At 55.8% G+C, this 14624-nt stretch overlaps 1 protein-coding gene across 15 annotated transcripts; it reads right to left on the minus strand.

The window, feature by feature from the left end:
- Positions 1 to 1010: 1010 nt before the first annotated feature.
- On the minus strand, positions 1011 to 14135 carry LRRC71 (leucine rich repeat containing 71). Of its 15 annotated transcripts, none has more exons than XM_025287632.3 (16): positions 13600 to 14124; positions 9516 to 9665; positions 9085 to 9210; positions 8914 to 8989; positions 8620 to 8697; positions 6492 to 6560; positions 6111 to 6270; positions 5942 to 6025; positions 5756 to 5845; positions 4943 to 5089; positions 4649 to 4742; positions 4225 to 4313; positions 2682 to 2723; positions 2492 to 2606; positions 2028 to 2149; positions 1011 to 1770 (listed from the first exon to the last, which is right to left on the minus strand). In XM_025287632.3, the coding sequence occupies exons 1-16, from the start codon at positions 13760 to 13762 to the stop codon at positions 1651 to 1653; spliced, it is 1725 nt and encodes a 574-aa protein (XP_025143417.2). In that variant the 5' UTR covers positions 13763 to 14124; the 3' UTR covers positions 1011 to 1650. The 15 variants fall into 15 exon arrangements, with proteins under 15 accessions (XP_025143417.2, XP_025143418.2, XP_044800143.1 ...); XM_025287633.3 differs by having other exon boundaries at positions 2492 to 2603; positions 13600 to 14123; XM_044944208.2 differs by lacking the exon at positions 2028 to 2149 and having other exon boundaries at positions 2517 to 2606; positions 13600 to 14135.
- Positions 14136 to 14624: the final 489 nt, after the last annotated feature.

The following is a 14624-nucleotide window of genomic DNA, read 5'->3' on the forward strand; positions in this document are numbered from 1 at the left end:
CTCTCCTGAAGCTCCAGGGTGCACTTGCTGAACTTCAGTTGGGCAAACCAAGTGATACAGCCCCCACGGCTGAGACATGCAAAGACACTTATCTCAGTTTAAACACACACACACACACACACACACACACACACACACGAGCAGTGGTCCCAGAGTCAAGAGCCCTCATGGGCTGCCCTCAGTGAGCTTTAGGACTTTAAAGGCAACACACAGGGGAGGGTCATCTCAAGGCCTGGCCAGATGCTTTCGGAGTCCTCTGGCAGGCTCTGACACCCTCCGGAAGCAGCTCGTCAGACACGGCCACGTCCCCAGGACTGTAACCATTCAGACCTCCTCTCTTTGCTGTCATTGTTGGACTAAGGGACAGATCTTCTTTCCCCTCTGTTTACCTCCTAAACCCAGCATAATGCTGAGTGCTGACCTTGGGAACTCACAGTCTGGTTGGGCATCAGAATGAATACACGAGCCATTCTTGATAAAGTGTAGGGATGAGGACATGGGCTGTAAGGCTCCACTGAAGCTTTAGAAGGCCTCAGACAGGGGTAGCCAGAGAGGCTGGGGTGACGGGTCGTCGCCAAGCACCTGCGATGTCCTCAGCGTTGCAGATTCAAAGAGCTGCTCCTGCACCCTGCTCCCTGCAGCAGCTCAGCAGCCAGCTGCCAAGAGGCCAAGCAGCAGTGCTGTGGCTGGAGGCAGAGAGGGCATTGTGGGGGCCACAGAGCCTCACAGAGAGGCACAGAGAGCAGATCTCTGTTGAGGCAACGGAAAGCAGAGTGGGGGTTGAGAGGATGTGACCAGGTTAGCTGTGCTCTGAGGTGAAGAAGGCACGCTTCTCAGGCAGCTCCCGGAAGAGTGAATGTCAGCTCCCCAGAAGCCAGCCCTGGGCTCTGGAGGCACAACCAGGCCATCGCAGTGGGTGCAGCGCTGAAGGGTGAAGACTCAGGGCCCCACCTCTCCTGCCCCCGGCACCATCTGGGTGGCTCCAGTTTCAGGTCGCTGACGGCAGTAGGCAGTGTCATCAAGGTTCACGTTTAGTGCTTTGCCTTTGCTACAAACATGATGAGGGATTCGGCACCCTCTCCAAACAAAGCGGCGCACTAGCTCAGCCTGTTTTCACAGGCTGAGCCCTTACCTCTCCTCCAAACCAGTCCAGAGGGGGACGGGGTGTGAGAAGGTGGAATGGTGGGGCCCGCACTCCATGCTTCTGCCCCACCCACTCTTCCCCTCCACCGTGCCTGTTGGCTACTCTCCCAAGACTTTTCTTTCTGCCTCTTAAGTCCAGAGACACTGCAAACCCTGGCATATCACATGTCCTTTGGTGGGGGAGGAGGGGGTGACTGTAGGCTGGGCAAGCAAGAACTAGGTCCTGAGGAGGCAGGAGAGCAATGCCCCTGGCCGGCCACAACCAGAGGGGCTGAAATCACCCCCCAGCAGAACCATAAAGCGATTTGGCCATTTCTGGCCATATTAACACACTTTCAACAGGCATAAAGTCTAAATATTCTGAGTAGTTCTGGGACAGAGCTTTCAAGGAAAGAAGTACAGCAATAGACTTTGTTAATGATCTGAGCTTTCCCCAGGGAGGTCCAGCCCACACGTGGAAAGGAGGCACTTCCATGGCCCAGAATCGGGAAAAGCAGGGGGTGGGGGCTAGGTGGAAGAAGCCACGGGCTCCTCTTCTTTGTGCTTGCATTTACTGATGGGGTCCCTTGGCAGCATCAGCTCCTGGATCATAGTGTACGCAGGACATTGTGGGGAGAAGCAGTTTTTCTGAAAGAAGAAAAGGCACGCTGATAGCTAACAAAAGCAATGAAGGTGAATCATCTGAGGAAAAGTCATTTCCTAGGACAAGGTGGGTTAGGGGCTGGCGGGGGTGGGGCGGGGGGGCTGGGGGGGCACGGAAAAAAAGGCAAAAAGGAGCCTGACTGCCAATCTCACAGCAAGAGTGAAGGCTGTGTGGTGTTAAGAGGCCAGGGAAACTACAGGGCCTGCCTTGGAAACAGCAGGAGAGGTTGATGGGGACTCACCGCCAGGGACAGCCACAGCAGCCCCACGGGGCCCTTGGACGCGCTCTTGGATTTGGCGAATTGTGCCTGGTACTGCACCACTGTGAGGAAGGCCTCCAGCCCTACCTCTGTGATGCGGTTTCCTGGCAGAAGGAGTAGACGAGGTGGCCTCGGGGCGCCAACCACCTCCTTGCCGACACCCTGCTAACCCCTTGCTCCTCCAGCTCACTCGCCCGGACTAACACCTGACCTGGCCCTTCACCCCAACTCTCCTTTTGGTCTCACTTCCCTCCGTCTTTCATCTTGTTCCTCTCTGCTCTCTAATTGCCTGACCCAGAGCCCAGACCCGCCCCTGCCCCAAAGCCCCATGCAAGAGGGCCTTCAGGTGACACCCAGCCACTGGAGAGCCAGGTTCTGCCCCATGGAGCGCCATGGGGGCGACCTTGTGGCCGCCTGAGGAAAGCCCGGGGCACTGGCAAACGTACGGATAAGATTGAGGTGCAAGAGGACCTTGTTCCCAGGCATGAAAACTTTGCCATCGCGGTGCTCCACAGGTTCCAGGAGAGGGTTGACCATCTCAGTAGCTTCCCCAACCAGCTGCTAAGGCAGAATACTAATTGCAGCAGAGGAGAGGGGAGCTGGTCAACAGGCCATTCATTCATTCATTCAACATACATGTTTTGAGGGCCGGTTATAGTCCAGGCTTTGTCCCGAGTGCTGGAGATACAAAGATAAATTAAGCCCATACCCTCAAGAAGCAGCTCTGTGCGGGGAAGCCAGAGAGTTGAGACTAATGCAGTCAGTTGGAGCTGACAGAGGGAAGCAGAACTGGGGGCGGGGCAGGGGGGCACAGGGGAGGGACAGCTAGCCAGGCTTGGAAGCAGTCTATCCTGCAGGAGATGGCCTGGGAGCTGGCATCTTGGTAGTGTGTGGTCCTTATCAGATGAAGAGGGGAAAGTGCCAACAGGTGAGAGGTGTGAAGTAGTGTTGGCATTCAAGTTCACTATTTTCTAACAGGGAGATCAATGAGAACAAGGGGCTGCAGGGAGATGACACTGAAGGCAGGATGAGAGAAAAATGCAGTCATCCAGGGGAGAAACAGCAGCCTGGATCAAGGCTGAGGCAGGGGCTGAAAACCGGCACAGAGAGGCCACCCTTGCCCGCTTTCTCCACCTGACTTTCCCCTTTTGTAAGATCTTCTCTTGGATCCTAGAGAAGACTCCTAAAAGGGGAGGGGCCAGTCCCTGCCTAGGGTGGGGAGGTCTTGGAACACAGGCATACCTCAGAGATGTGGGTTCGGTTCCAATAAAGTGGCTTCCCAGTGCATATAAAAGTTATGTTTATATTACAGTCTAAATGTGCATTATGTCCAAAAAAAGCAAGGTATATACCTTGATTTTAAAATACTCTTGCTAAAAAAAAAAATGCTAACCATCGTCTGAGCCTTCAGAGAATCAGGGTAGTAATACCAAAGATCACTGATGACCTTAACAACTGTAATAGTAATGAAAAAACCTGAAATACTGCGAGAAGTAGTATCAAAAGGTAGCCCAGAGACACAAAGTGAGCAAGGGCTGTTGGGGGGAAAAAAAGGCACCAAAAGACTTGCTTAATGCAGGGTTGCCACAAGCCTTCAATAATCTGAGTCGCAGTGAAGCAAAGCACAATAGCCCGACGTATGACTGCGTAGGTGCACGTAGCCCTCAGGCAGCTGACTCCACTCTGGGGGCGGGCGCTACGGAGTCAGCAGTCCAGGAAGATTTTCAAAACAAGGGACCAGTTGGTCCATGTTGAAAGAGAAAAGGGAGGCTGCAAGGGCAAAGGGGAGAGGGTCTCAAGTTGCTGTGCACAGCGTGAGGGCAGTGCCACGACCAGGAAAACACCCTGCCCCCCGGAGAGCTGCTGGCAGGGCCAAAGGGCTCTGTCCCCTCTGCAACTGTGCGAGCAACTGTGAGTGCGCTGGAGATGAACAGATGGCATTTGGGGAGCAGACTGAGTGGAGGCAAGGATCAAAAATGGGGCTCCTAATAGAAGGCTGGGGGCACTGAGCTCTGTTACCCCTGCAAGCCCAGGCTGGGATAGGAAGCAGGCCGGACCGAGGGCACAACGCCAGGTGAAGTGGCTGCTGCCACAGGACAGGACTGGAGACTCCATCCCAGGAGGGGCTGGGGGCCTGGACCCCAGGGACATGCTCCCCACCCCACTTCTCCCAGCCTACCTCAGACTCCATGAGGATGCTGCGCTTCTCTTTGCTCCCAGTCTTGGCCCCCTTTCCCTTGCTTAGTTTCTGCTCAGGGATGGTTACCTCTGGAGTAGGAAGAGGAGCCAGAATGCACAGGGCAGACCTCTGACACCACCCAGCTTCCCCAGAGAAAGGCTGGGGTAAGGAAGGGGTCTCCTCACACTGTGGGTTTGGGAGCAGCAGAAATAGAGCCAGAGAGGGGCTCCAGCCAGGCAGGGCGGGGGATTCCTCCTCTGAGAGCAGAGCCACAGGGGTCCAGCCCAGGGAAATGGTGTGGACTGCAGTGAGTGGGCTGGTTGGGGTTTCCAACAGCATTCCCAAGAAGACTAGCTCAGGGCAGGCTCCTCATCCTGCCTAGGGCTGCTCCGTCCACGCCCTGCCAGCGGGTGCCAGCACTTACTCCCCTTGCCTGCCTTTGCGGAGTCTTCTTTCTTAGGGGTTCCTTGTGTAGGTGACTGCCCAGGCCCTGACTTCTCCTCTTTCTTCACCACTTCCTGTGGAGGAAGTAAGAAGAGAGATGAGAGTCCTGCCTCCCTGGGGGATGGGAAGCAGATGTGGGAAGAGGTCGGCACTAGGACCCTGGGGCTGAGATGGACTTCAAAGGCCTTCCAGCCTCCACCCATCTAGTTTATCAAGGAAGCTTCCTCCCCTATTCCTCCAGCGCCCAAGGCTCTGCTGCCCCCAGCACACCTACCCCCGACTTCTCCTTTTTCTTGCCCAGACCCTTGGGTGTCTTCACTGTCTGCGTCTTGTCCTTCTCCACCAATGCAAAACTGCTGACCCCCATCAGCTGATTCTTGTCACGCTCTGTTTTGGAGTCCCCGTGCCGAGAGGTGGAAGGCTGTGCTCACAAATGGGAGGGAATGGAAGAGGAAGAAGCTGGTGCCCCTTCCCTTGTGCCTGGGTGGCAGTCAGGCTGGCAGCACCCCCATCCCAATCTCCCTGCCTAAATGCTAACATAATTTGTTTGGGACTCTTACGGGGCATTTTGGGAACAAATAGCAGAGGGATCCAGGATGAGTTTGGGGGTGGGGGTGGGAGGGTGGGGAAGGTAGGATGGGCATTCGGACTCATACTGAGGGGAAACAACTGTAGCTAACATGTTTTAAACTAAGTGCCAGGCACTTTTCCAAGTGCATTAGCTGAATTAACTCATTTAATCCTCTCAACAATCCTATGAGGTAGACATAGTTATCCCCATTTTACAGATGAGGAAACAGGCCCGAGAGGTTCAGTCACACGCCCAAGGTCCCAAGCTGTTTTGTGGATGAGCCAGATTCCAAGTCCCTGCTGTCTATAAATCTAGTCCTTTCTCTTAACCAACACACTCTGCCGTCAGCGGAGTGGCTCTGCGGTTAGAGACCAAACTTTTGTTAGATGTGTGCTGAGGTCGGAGAGAAAAAACGGTCACAACACAGGGAGAGAAGACGGGTTAGGACACGTCTAGCCGTCTGAAAGCGGCCGACCTGGGAAGCGGTTCAGCTCTCCAGCTCGGGCGGCTCCTCACCGATCGCGAGCGCTCCTGCGAACCTTTCTCCAGCAGGAGGCGCCGGCGCTCCACCACCTCGATATGTGTCAGCTCGAAGGGGCGCAGGACCTGGGGCGGGGCGGCACCTCGCCATCAGCCGTCCGGGGGGAGAGGGGACTGGGAGCGGGGGGTCTCTCCCCGGCCCCGCCCATCCCGCACACCCACCTCAGCCAGCTTCAGGGCGCCCTTGTCCTGGATGCGGTTGTGGGCCAGGGACAGCCAGAGCAGGGAGCGATTGAGCCGGAGGCCCTGCGGGGGCGGGGAGGGACAGTGAGCCAGCCGGCTGGCGCCGGGCGCCGCAGCTCGCGTGGGACCCTGCCCGCTGCGCACGCACATCCGCGATGTAGCCCGCGCCCTCGTCCCCGATGTGGTTGAAGCCCAGGTTGAGCGAGACCAGGGTCCGGTTGCAGCTGTGCAGCGTAGACAGAGCCTGACCCAGGAGCTGCGCCCCGTGGTCGTCGATGTTGTTGTTCCGCAGAGACAAATGCGCGATCCTGGGCAACGGGAGGGAGAACGCGGGTCACGGGAAACCTGGGATCCTGGGCGGTTCGGTAACCTCGGAAAACTTGGGGGCATGAGGAGGGCCATTCGGGTCTGAGGGTGGAGGAACTGAGGGTCCTTGGGGAGGTGCTAGAGGGACAAGGCAGGGTGGGAACTAAGGATGACGGAATGGGGGACGAGCCCAGAGAAAGGGGGTGAGGGGAAGGAGTCTCACGTGCTGTCTGCTGCCATGAGCTTGTGGTAGGACTGCTCCGGCAGTGGGTTCCCCTCCAGAGACACCTTCCTGAGGGTGGGGGAGATGTGAGACCCAAGAGGCACCACTGAGGCCAGGTGAGGGGAGGGGGCAAAGAGGGAGGGTGGGGCTCTGGCGAGCAGCTTGGGAACATGCCCACCCCCAACTCCCTGACACAGGAAATCATCTGTGACCCTTCTCCAGACTAGAAATCCAGAAGTGTGCCATATGAAGGGGTTGCTCTCCAGAGTTAGTGATGGGAGCCTCTCAGATGAACCCAGTGATCCCCACTTCTTGGTATCCATGCCCCAGTGTAATCCTCTCCCCTTGAGTGTGGCTGACCTAGTGACTCACTTCTAATGAATAAGCAAAGGGCAAAGCAATGAGAGGTCACTTTCAAGTTTAGGGTACAAAAAGGCTGTGGTTTCCAACTGGGGCGCTCTCTGGTACTAGCTGCCGGGTGGTGAGAGCACCCAGATGACCTAAGGAAAGGCTCACAAGTGGAGGCACTGCAGCCAATCAGCTGCCATGTAAGTGAGCTTGGCTGCCGATGCTCCACCACCACCACCCCGCACCCCCCAAAATGACGGCAACCCCAGCCAACAGCAATACTGCAACCCCACCGAGACCCTGAGCCAAAGCCGCCAGCTAACCCGCACCTGGATTTAACTCACAGAAACTGTGAGGTAATAAACGTTTGTTGTTTTAAGCCACTATAATTTGCGGTAACTTGTTACACAGCAACAGTTACCCAGTACATGACCCCTCCACAGGGCAGTGGCTTCTCCAACAGTATTGACAGGTTGGAGGTCTTTTTCCAAGTCACAACAAACATGGAACTAATGGCTATAAACGTCTCTGTTAAAAAATTTCTCCCATGGAAAAAAAAATTCATGATATCTTCCCAACATTTCAGCCTAGCTCATCTAGCATCTAAACCTGACTGCATTTATTTTTTATTATTTTATTATGTTGATCTGACTTATTTTTACATATTAAGATGAATTCAATATTTGTGGGGTTTTTTTCTCTTCTGCTGGCTAAATTGTTTCTAATTACCCTGATAGAATGAACAAAGAGCTCCAGCTGAAGGAGACAAAAGCCCTGCCCTCAAGAAGCATCCCTTCCATCTAAGGAAGACAAGTGGGGAGGCCAGCCAGTGATGGTGAGAGGGTCTGTAAAGCAGAAGTCAAGGGTGCTGCTGCTGCTGCTAAGTCCACTTCAGTCGTATCCGACTCTGTGCGACCCCATAGACGGCAGCCCACCAGGCTCCCCCGTCCCTGGGATTCTCCAGGCAAGAACACTGGAGTGGGTTGCCATTTCCTTCTCCAATGCATGAAAGTGAAAAGTGAAAGTGAAGTTGTTCAGTCGTGTCCGACTCTTAGAGACCCCATGGACTGCAGCCTACCAGGCTCCTCTGTCCATGGGATTTTCCAGGCAAGAGTACCGGAGTGGATTGCCACTGCCTTCTCCCAAGGGTGTGAGGGGAGCCTCAATAAAGAGCAGCCAAATCAGCTGTGTTCTTTCTACAACAACCATGCCTGTAGTCATTACTTCACACTTTGCTCTGACTCCCTCCTATACAGGAATGCCCCTTCCGGTTCCCTGCCTGGCCTCTTCCTATTCCTCCTTCAAGGTTCAGCTTAGTACCGCCTCCTCCAGGCAGCCTTCCATGTCTCCCATAAAACATCCACCACTACAGTCCCCACACTGCCCTGCAGTATTCATTGCTATGACCTTTTTCCTCCCTCCCAGGACTGCTAGTTCCTGTAGGAGAAGAACCAGCCCCTGGTTCAGCGTCAGAGCCCAGGCAGTGAGGAACCAGGGAGAGACTGGATGGTGGCAGGACTGATGAACAGGAGATGAAATAAGGCCCCAAAGGTAGGCTTTTTAGGTGCTGGTGTAGACAGAAAAGGGGACCCTACTGCTTGTCAGATGGGAACTTCAGAAGCCCCACAGACACTAGCAGCACCCTCTTTCCACAGGGATGCCAGCCCAGGCCACAGGAGCTGGAACTTGTCCCCTTTGTTCCCAAACTGCTCCCTTCGGACCACCCAGCCAGCCCGTCTACCCAGGTCTCCTCCCCGCTTGCCTGTTCCCCTCTGCTGACCTGAGCGTGGATGAGCAGAGAGGCAGGAGGGCGATGAAGGTAGTCAGGGTCTTATCAGTCAGCCCCACTTTCCACAAGCTGGAAACGGTGGGAAGCACAGAATCGCAGCTGGAGCATCACCTCCTTCCCATTTGCCCTCCCCAGCCACACCCTTCCTCATTCCCCTCTTCCCTCAACTCCCCAGGGTCTTCCATGCCCCTTCCGTTCTTTCCCCCAGGCCGCTAGGAGCCTGCTGTCCCCACTGGCATCCTGCCCCTCCCGCAGCCTCGGTCCCCTACCCCCATGTCCCCTCACTTGATGGCCTGCAGCTGGCTGAGGGAGGGCAGACACTTAGAGAAGATACCCAGGATCCGCTCCTCAACCTTCCAACCTGCGGAAGGGAGAGAAGGAAGGCACCTCGGGCCGGAGGGGTGCGTGGGGTGGGGGATGGGGGGTGGGAGGGGCAGTGCGCGGAGGAGGCCTCACCGCGAATGTAGATTTCCTTCACCGACTTGTCCTCGGGCTCCAGCTCCACCTGGATGGTGGGCCGGAAGAACACGTATTTGCTCTCCAGGCTGTTGAGGCTGCAGGACCCCGACAATCGCTGATCATCTGGAAGGCAGGGAGGGGTGCGAGAAGCCGGGGAAGGAGGGAGAGGGCAGAGTCACCGCCCCGGGCCCCACGATCCGGCCTACCTACGGGTGCCAGAGAGGCCGGGATAGCCCCCACGGAGAGACAGGAGAGCCCCCGCAACAAACCCCCCACACCCGCCTCCCCACCCATCCCATTGAAATCCACCCCCCTTATTCACACGCACAATGCCCTGCGTACCCGCCGTTCCGCCCGCCGTGAGATGGGAGGCTGAGGATGGACGCAGTGGCCCTGGCAGACACCCTGGCGGCTCCGCTGTCACTCACCTACTGTGGGCTTTTCCGACGTAGAGGCCGAGGGAGCGAAGGTCGGCTGCGGGCGGGGTCGGGTGACCACTTTAGGGAAGTCCGTGTAGCCGCACCGCGTGCAGAGCTCAGCGAAATCCACCTCGAGGATGCCAGCGCACTGGTACTCCTCTGCAGGGGCGGGGACGAGAGTGGGCGGGGAAGGGCCGGGCCACGCGGAGCTCGCCGGCTGGAGCACAAGGCCGCCACCAGAGGGCAGCAGAGACCAGAGGACGCCGCACCCAGCCCCGCGTCCCCTCCGGCATGGGATCCGGGCCCAGCGCCGCGTTCCCACGCTCGCCTGCGCGGGGCTTCTGGCCTCGGGGCGGCCCGGAGCCCCTCTGTAGAGGCAGACATCCTTACGGCCATTTTTAACATGTAAGATGCGTTGTAGAGACCGATACTGAAAACACTTGACAAGAAACAGTGGGAAATCAAGACCTGGAAGAAGGGACTAACGGGCTTGGAATGTCAACAAGGCGGGCGCCTCGGCTCCTCCACCCACCCCGTGGGTCAAGGCCGCTTCCACTCCGGCTCTCCGCTCCCTGGGGTTGGGGGGAGGGGACCTCTGCCTCCCGAGCCCAGCCACCTCCCCTGTTCCTTCCTTGCGGGGACTGCCCAGGGTCACACGAAGAAAGAAGGCCCAGGCCTGATGTGAGAAAAGGAAGGAACCCACAAGGAACTCTCCAACTCCCCACCGCACTCCCCCACCCCTACTCCCCCAACCTGACACGTAGACTGAGGCCAAGCAGGGCGGTAAGCTTTATTTATTTAAGAAATATGGATAGAGTCCGTACTCCTGTCCCACACTGTTCTAAGTGCTTTGGAAATCTTAACTCATTCAGGAGTTGTAGTAATTCAGGCAGATGCCCAGCACTTCCCATCCTGAGGGGTCTGCAGGCCTGAGGTGTCTGAGTACCCAAAGATGCCTGCTCTTCCTGCTCCTACATGGGCCTCCCAGCAAGAAGTGGTTCCTTGAGATGGGAAGGGGTGTCCCAGCAAAGGGGAGACTCTGGAGGCAGAGGGTGGGCTTGATGCCGGCCCGCTCTTTCAAGTGCCGGGCAGCCTGGAGACCCCGCAGCAGCATCACCCAGGCCACAGGCTGCAGGGGCTGTGCCCAGAGAAGAGAAGTCCTGCAGCTGACAGCAGGGATGATGCCCGCAGGGTGTGGGCCACTGGGAGATTGTGTGCTCAGCAGGGCGAGGGCAAACAAGAAGAGGCACTGAGAGGTGAGGGGGAGCCCCTTGTACAGCTGGTTCCTGCCCGGGGCCTGCTTTCCCAAGCTCTTCTGTCTACTGGGAGAACCCCTCCATCCTTCCTTTCTTCACTCACACCATCTTCTCTAAACAGAGATTCTCAAACTTTAACAGCTGTCTGTAAGAATCATCAGGAAAGCCTGTTAAGAATTTCCTGAGCCCCATCCCTCCTGGATTCTGATCCCATAGTCTAAGCAGAGTCCATGAATTTGTATTTCCAACAAGCTCACTGTGCGTGTCCAACTCTTTGTGACCCCATGGACTGTAGCCCGCCAGGCTCCCCTGTCCATGCGGATTCTCCAGGCAAGAGTACTGGAGTGGGTTGTCATGCCCTCCTTCAGGGGATCTTCCTGAGCCAGGGGTTGAACCCACATCTTCTGTGTCTCCTGCATTGGCAGGTGGATTTTTTACCCACTGAGCCACCTGGGAAGCCCTAACAAGTTCACAGATGGCGCCAAAGATGGGCCAAGGAGGGCACCCGAGAACCCTGTTCTAGAACAGCACGCCCCCAATGATGGAAATATTCCACATCTGGGCTTCAGCTAGCACCCACTCAGTGGGCAGCACAGCCCTGAAAGGGCCTTGCTCCTACTTTCCTCCCCTCTCACACTCCCTCCTCACGCTCACTGTGAGCTCACCTCACCTCATAGCTTCTTGAAAGGAAGCCGCCAGATGGGGTTTTCTCTAAATCTGTAAACCTTGCTGCATCTGCCTTCACTCTGCCCTGTGTGAACCCTGCCCCAGCGCCCCTGCTAAAGCTTCTGTGACCATGTGGCCCTGTCCTATTATCACTCCCTTTCTGTCTGACCTCTCTGGCTCCTCTGTCAGCTCCTCCTCCTCTAAGATCCCTGAGGCTGGGTTCTGAGCCCGTTCCTGTCTCTGGCTCCACTCCCTCCCTCCCCAGGGGAATCTGTTTTATTCCCAGGGTTTAAATGCACCCAAACAGTGGCTCCCAATTCACATCTCCAGACCTGACATCATCTCACTGCACCAGACCCTTCCATCCAGCTGCTCAGCCAATACCAACCCTTGGAAATCTCTCACAGGCTCTTCCTTCGTGCATGCCTGTCTCCATGGATGGCCCTTTAACCCATCCCACGTCCAGTACAGAAACATGGAATCATTCTTGCTACCTCCCTCACTTCCCCTCCCCCCCACCATCCACTACTTCACCAACTCTTTTTCTACCATGGAAGTATTTTTCCAAGAAGCCTAACCCAGCTCCCCATTACCTTCCTCCAGCTACAACTGTCCATCACCAGGGCTATTAAAATGCCTCGTAGAGGGAGAGGGTGGGATGATTTGGGAGAATGGCATTGAAACATGTGTAATATCATACAAGAAACGAATCGCCAGTCCATGTTCGATGCATGATACAGGATGCTTGGGGCAGGTGCACTGGGATGACCCAGAGGGATGGTTCGGGGAGGGAGGTGGGAGGGGGGTTCAGGATGGGGAACATATGTACACCCGTGGCGGATTCATGTTGATGTATGGCAAAACCGATACAATATTGTAAAGTAATTAGCCTCCAATTAAAATAAATTAATTAAAAAAAATTTTTTTAATAATAAAATGCCTCATAACTCATCTCCCTGCCCCCATTCTCTCCCTCTGCTACTCCATTTCCCACACAGCAGCCAGAGTGGGGTGTGTGTGGGGGAGTGTGTGAGTGTGGGTGTGTGTGTGGGTGTGATGTAGCTGGGTTCATATCTATAGAAGATTCTAAACTGTCTTGTTTTTCTTCTAGAAAATGCTCTTTCTCCAGCTCCTATAGCTCCCCTCCCACAGCCACCAGCACTGACAAAGAGATGGCACCTGACCAAGGTCTGATATCAGAGTGTTTTCTCCAAGTTGTTTTTCTGTGAGTCCAGAGATTGCAAGTTCCTGTCTGTCTTCAATGCAAAGCTGGTGGTTTGAATCAAGAAGGCTTCCAATCAATTCCCCTTTGTGGATAATTAGTTTGGGTTGGGGTTCTATCAGTTGCAACATAAAAAGCCACACTCATATGCATACTTTTCCAATGATGTTCGTTTCCTAGAGAATGTAAATTCCATTCCAGCTGGACTGTGTCCATCTCATTCTGTCTCTATCGGACCTGGCTACAGAGCAGACATCAAAGAAGTAATTGTTGGAATAAATGTCTATAAAACTCAAAGTCACTCTTGGCAGTGCCCATGCATCTTCCCATCACTCCCTGGACCCTCTTCTCTCATACAAATTGGCACATCTTATTGTATTTGTCAGCATCCCAAACCAGTGTGGGTTCTTTAAGATCAAGTTCAATACAAACATCTGCCAAGCTGGGTTGCAGGAACTGTGCTGGGACTGAAACTGTGATTCATATCCCAGGATGGAGCAGGGCGCTTGAAATGGGTGTGGAATGTATGTTTGTTGAATGAACAAGTGAATTTGCAGTTTATAAAAATACTCTCACCATCACCTCCATTGTGCCTCCTCACAATAGTCAGGGCAGGACTCCACAGTACAGAGAAGAAACAAGCCTAATAATAGGTGAACACCCAATAGTGTGACCACTTACAACACTCTTACCACGTGCCAGCAGCTATTTACATTCACATACCGAACTTCTGCTGGTGGAGTCCTTTTCCACACAGAACTCCTTAGCATTAGAAATTCTATTATTATTTGCTAGTATTTGGTAGTATATTATTACTACCTCGCCCGCTAGTGCCTGACTCAACGACGACGCCCCATCCAGTCTGGCTAATCCGAGGGACGAGTGGCTGGTGGGAGTGCGTGGAGCCGAAGCCTAGAGGCCTAACCCCCTAACGCCATCACCAACGTACCAGGGTTTTTGGGCTCCTCCTCGCCCACCGGCGGCAGGACGGTCGCCGGCTTCTCCTTGGCCCCGCGATCCCCCTTCTTGGTCACTGCACCCGATGATTTCTGGATCCCGGGACGCGGGGCCCTGGGTGAGGTCGCGGGTGGTGCGCTTGCCTCCCCCGACATGCCTCTGCCGTCCGCAGCGACTCTGGGGACCTTCACGGGGGCGAGGAGGCAGGACCAGACTCTGTGGGGCTTGCCCTGGAGGTGGCTGAATCAAGGGTCTCTACTTCCGCCTGCACCAGCTGGACCCGCCTGCGGTGGCGTCGCCTCCGCGTCCCTCTCCACGACAACCGCGCGAGGTGAGCCGGCCCGCGGGCAAAGGGCAACCGCGGAGCGCACGCGAGGCCTAGGGGGCACCACAGAGTCACTAGTAGGAGGCGGGGCCCGGAGGGTGGAGCCACGGAGGAGGACCCCCGGGAAGGGCGGAGTCAGGGCAGAGTCGGCCCGACTGGGCGGCAGAGGGTCACAGGAGCAGAGGAGCCCGGGAGGGCCGCACCCTGGGGACCCAGTGCGAAAGGAGAAGAACCTGGGTGGGGCTGTGGAGGAGGGAGACGAGTGGATCCCGGACTGGACCCGACCGGACCAAAGGAGGGGGCGGGGCTAGGGCGAGATCAGGGCGGAGAGGTGGGGCTGGGAGGTCGGGCTAGGAGCCTTCCAAAGTCATCCGCGAAACTGAGCCGGAGAAAGTCGGACGTCAACTCAGCGTATTAGGGGTCATGGCTGTCGGAGGAACCTAGGAAAGAGTCCGGGCAGGGACAGATCCAGTCTCCGGGGTCCGCCCTCCTCTCCTGTAAGGAGAGGGCCCTTGGTGGAAGAGTCCCAGAGAGACCCGCAGAATTGGCGAGTTGGCGTGGCTCTTGGTTTGTAATCTCGACCCCATATATTTAGCTTCCTGGAGGTCTGGGGACTTAGTTGATCCACTGAGTTAAGGAGGCGGGTCACGCTTCCTAGAAAGTTGGATTCAAAGTCCTCAGGTAGTCTAGAC

The sequence above is a fragment of the Bubalus bubalis genome, chromosome 6, assembly GCF_019923935.1.
Source record: "Bubalus bubalis isolate 160015118507 breed Murrah chromosome 6, NDDB_SH_1, whole genome shotgun sequence".
Lineage (NCBI taxonomy): Eukaryota > Metazoa > Chordata > Mammalia > Artiodactyla > Bovidae > Bubalus > Bubalus bubalis.

Excerpts from the sequence above, each read along its gene's own strand:
- LRRC71 (XM_025287632.3), bottom strand. The coding sequence starts at position 13,762 with ATGTCGGGGGAGGCAAGCGCACCACCCGCGACCTCACCCAGGGCCCCG. Across the intron at positions 9,211-9,515 it reads GTCGGAAAAGCCCACAGTAG|ATGATCAGCGATTGTCGGGG; the intron begins GTGAGTGACAGC and ends CCTGCCTTCCAG. Across the intron at positions 6,561-8,619 it reads CTCTGCTCATCCACGCTCAG|GAAGGTGTCTCTGGAGGGGA; the intron begins GTCAGCAGAGGG and ends CCCCACCCTCAG.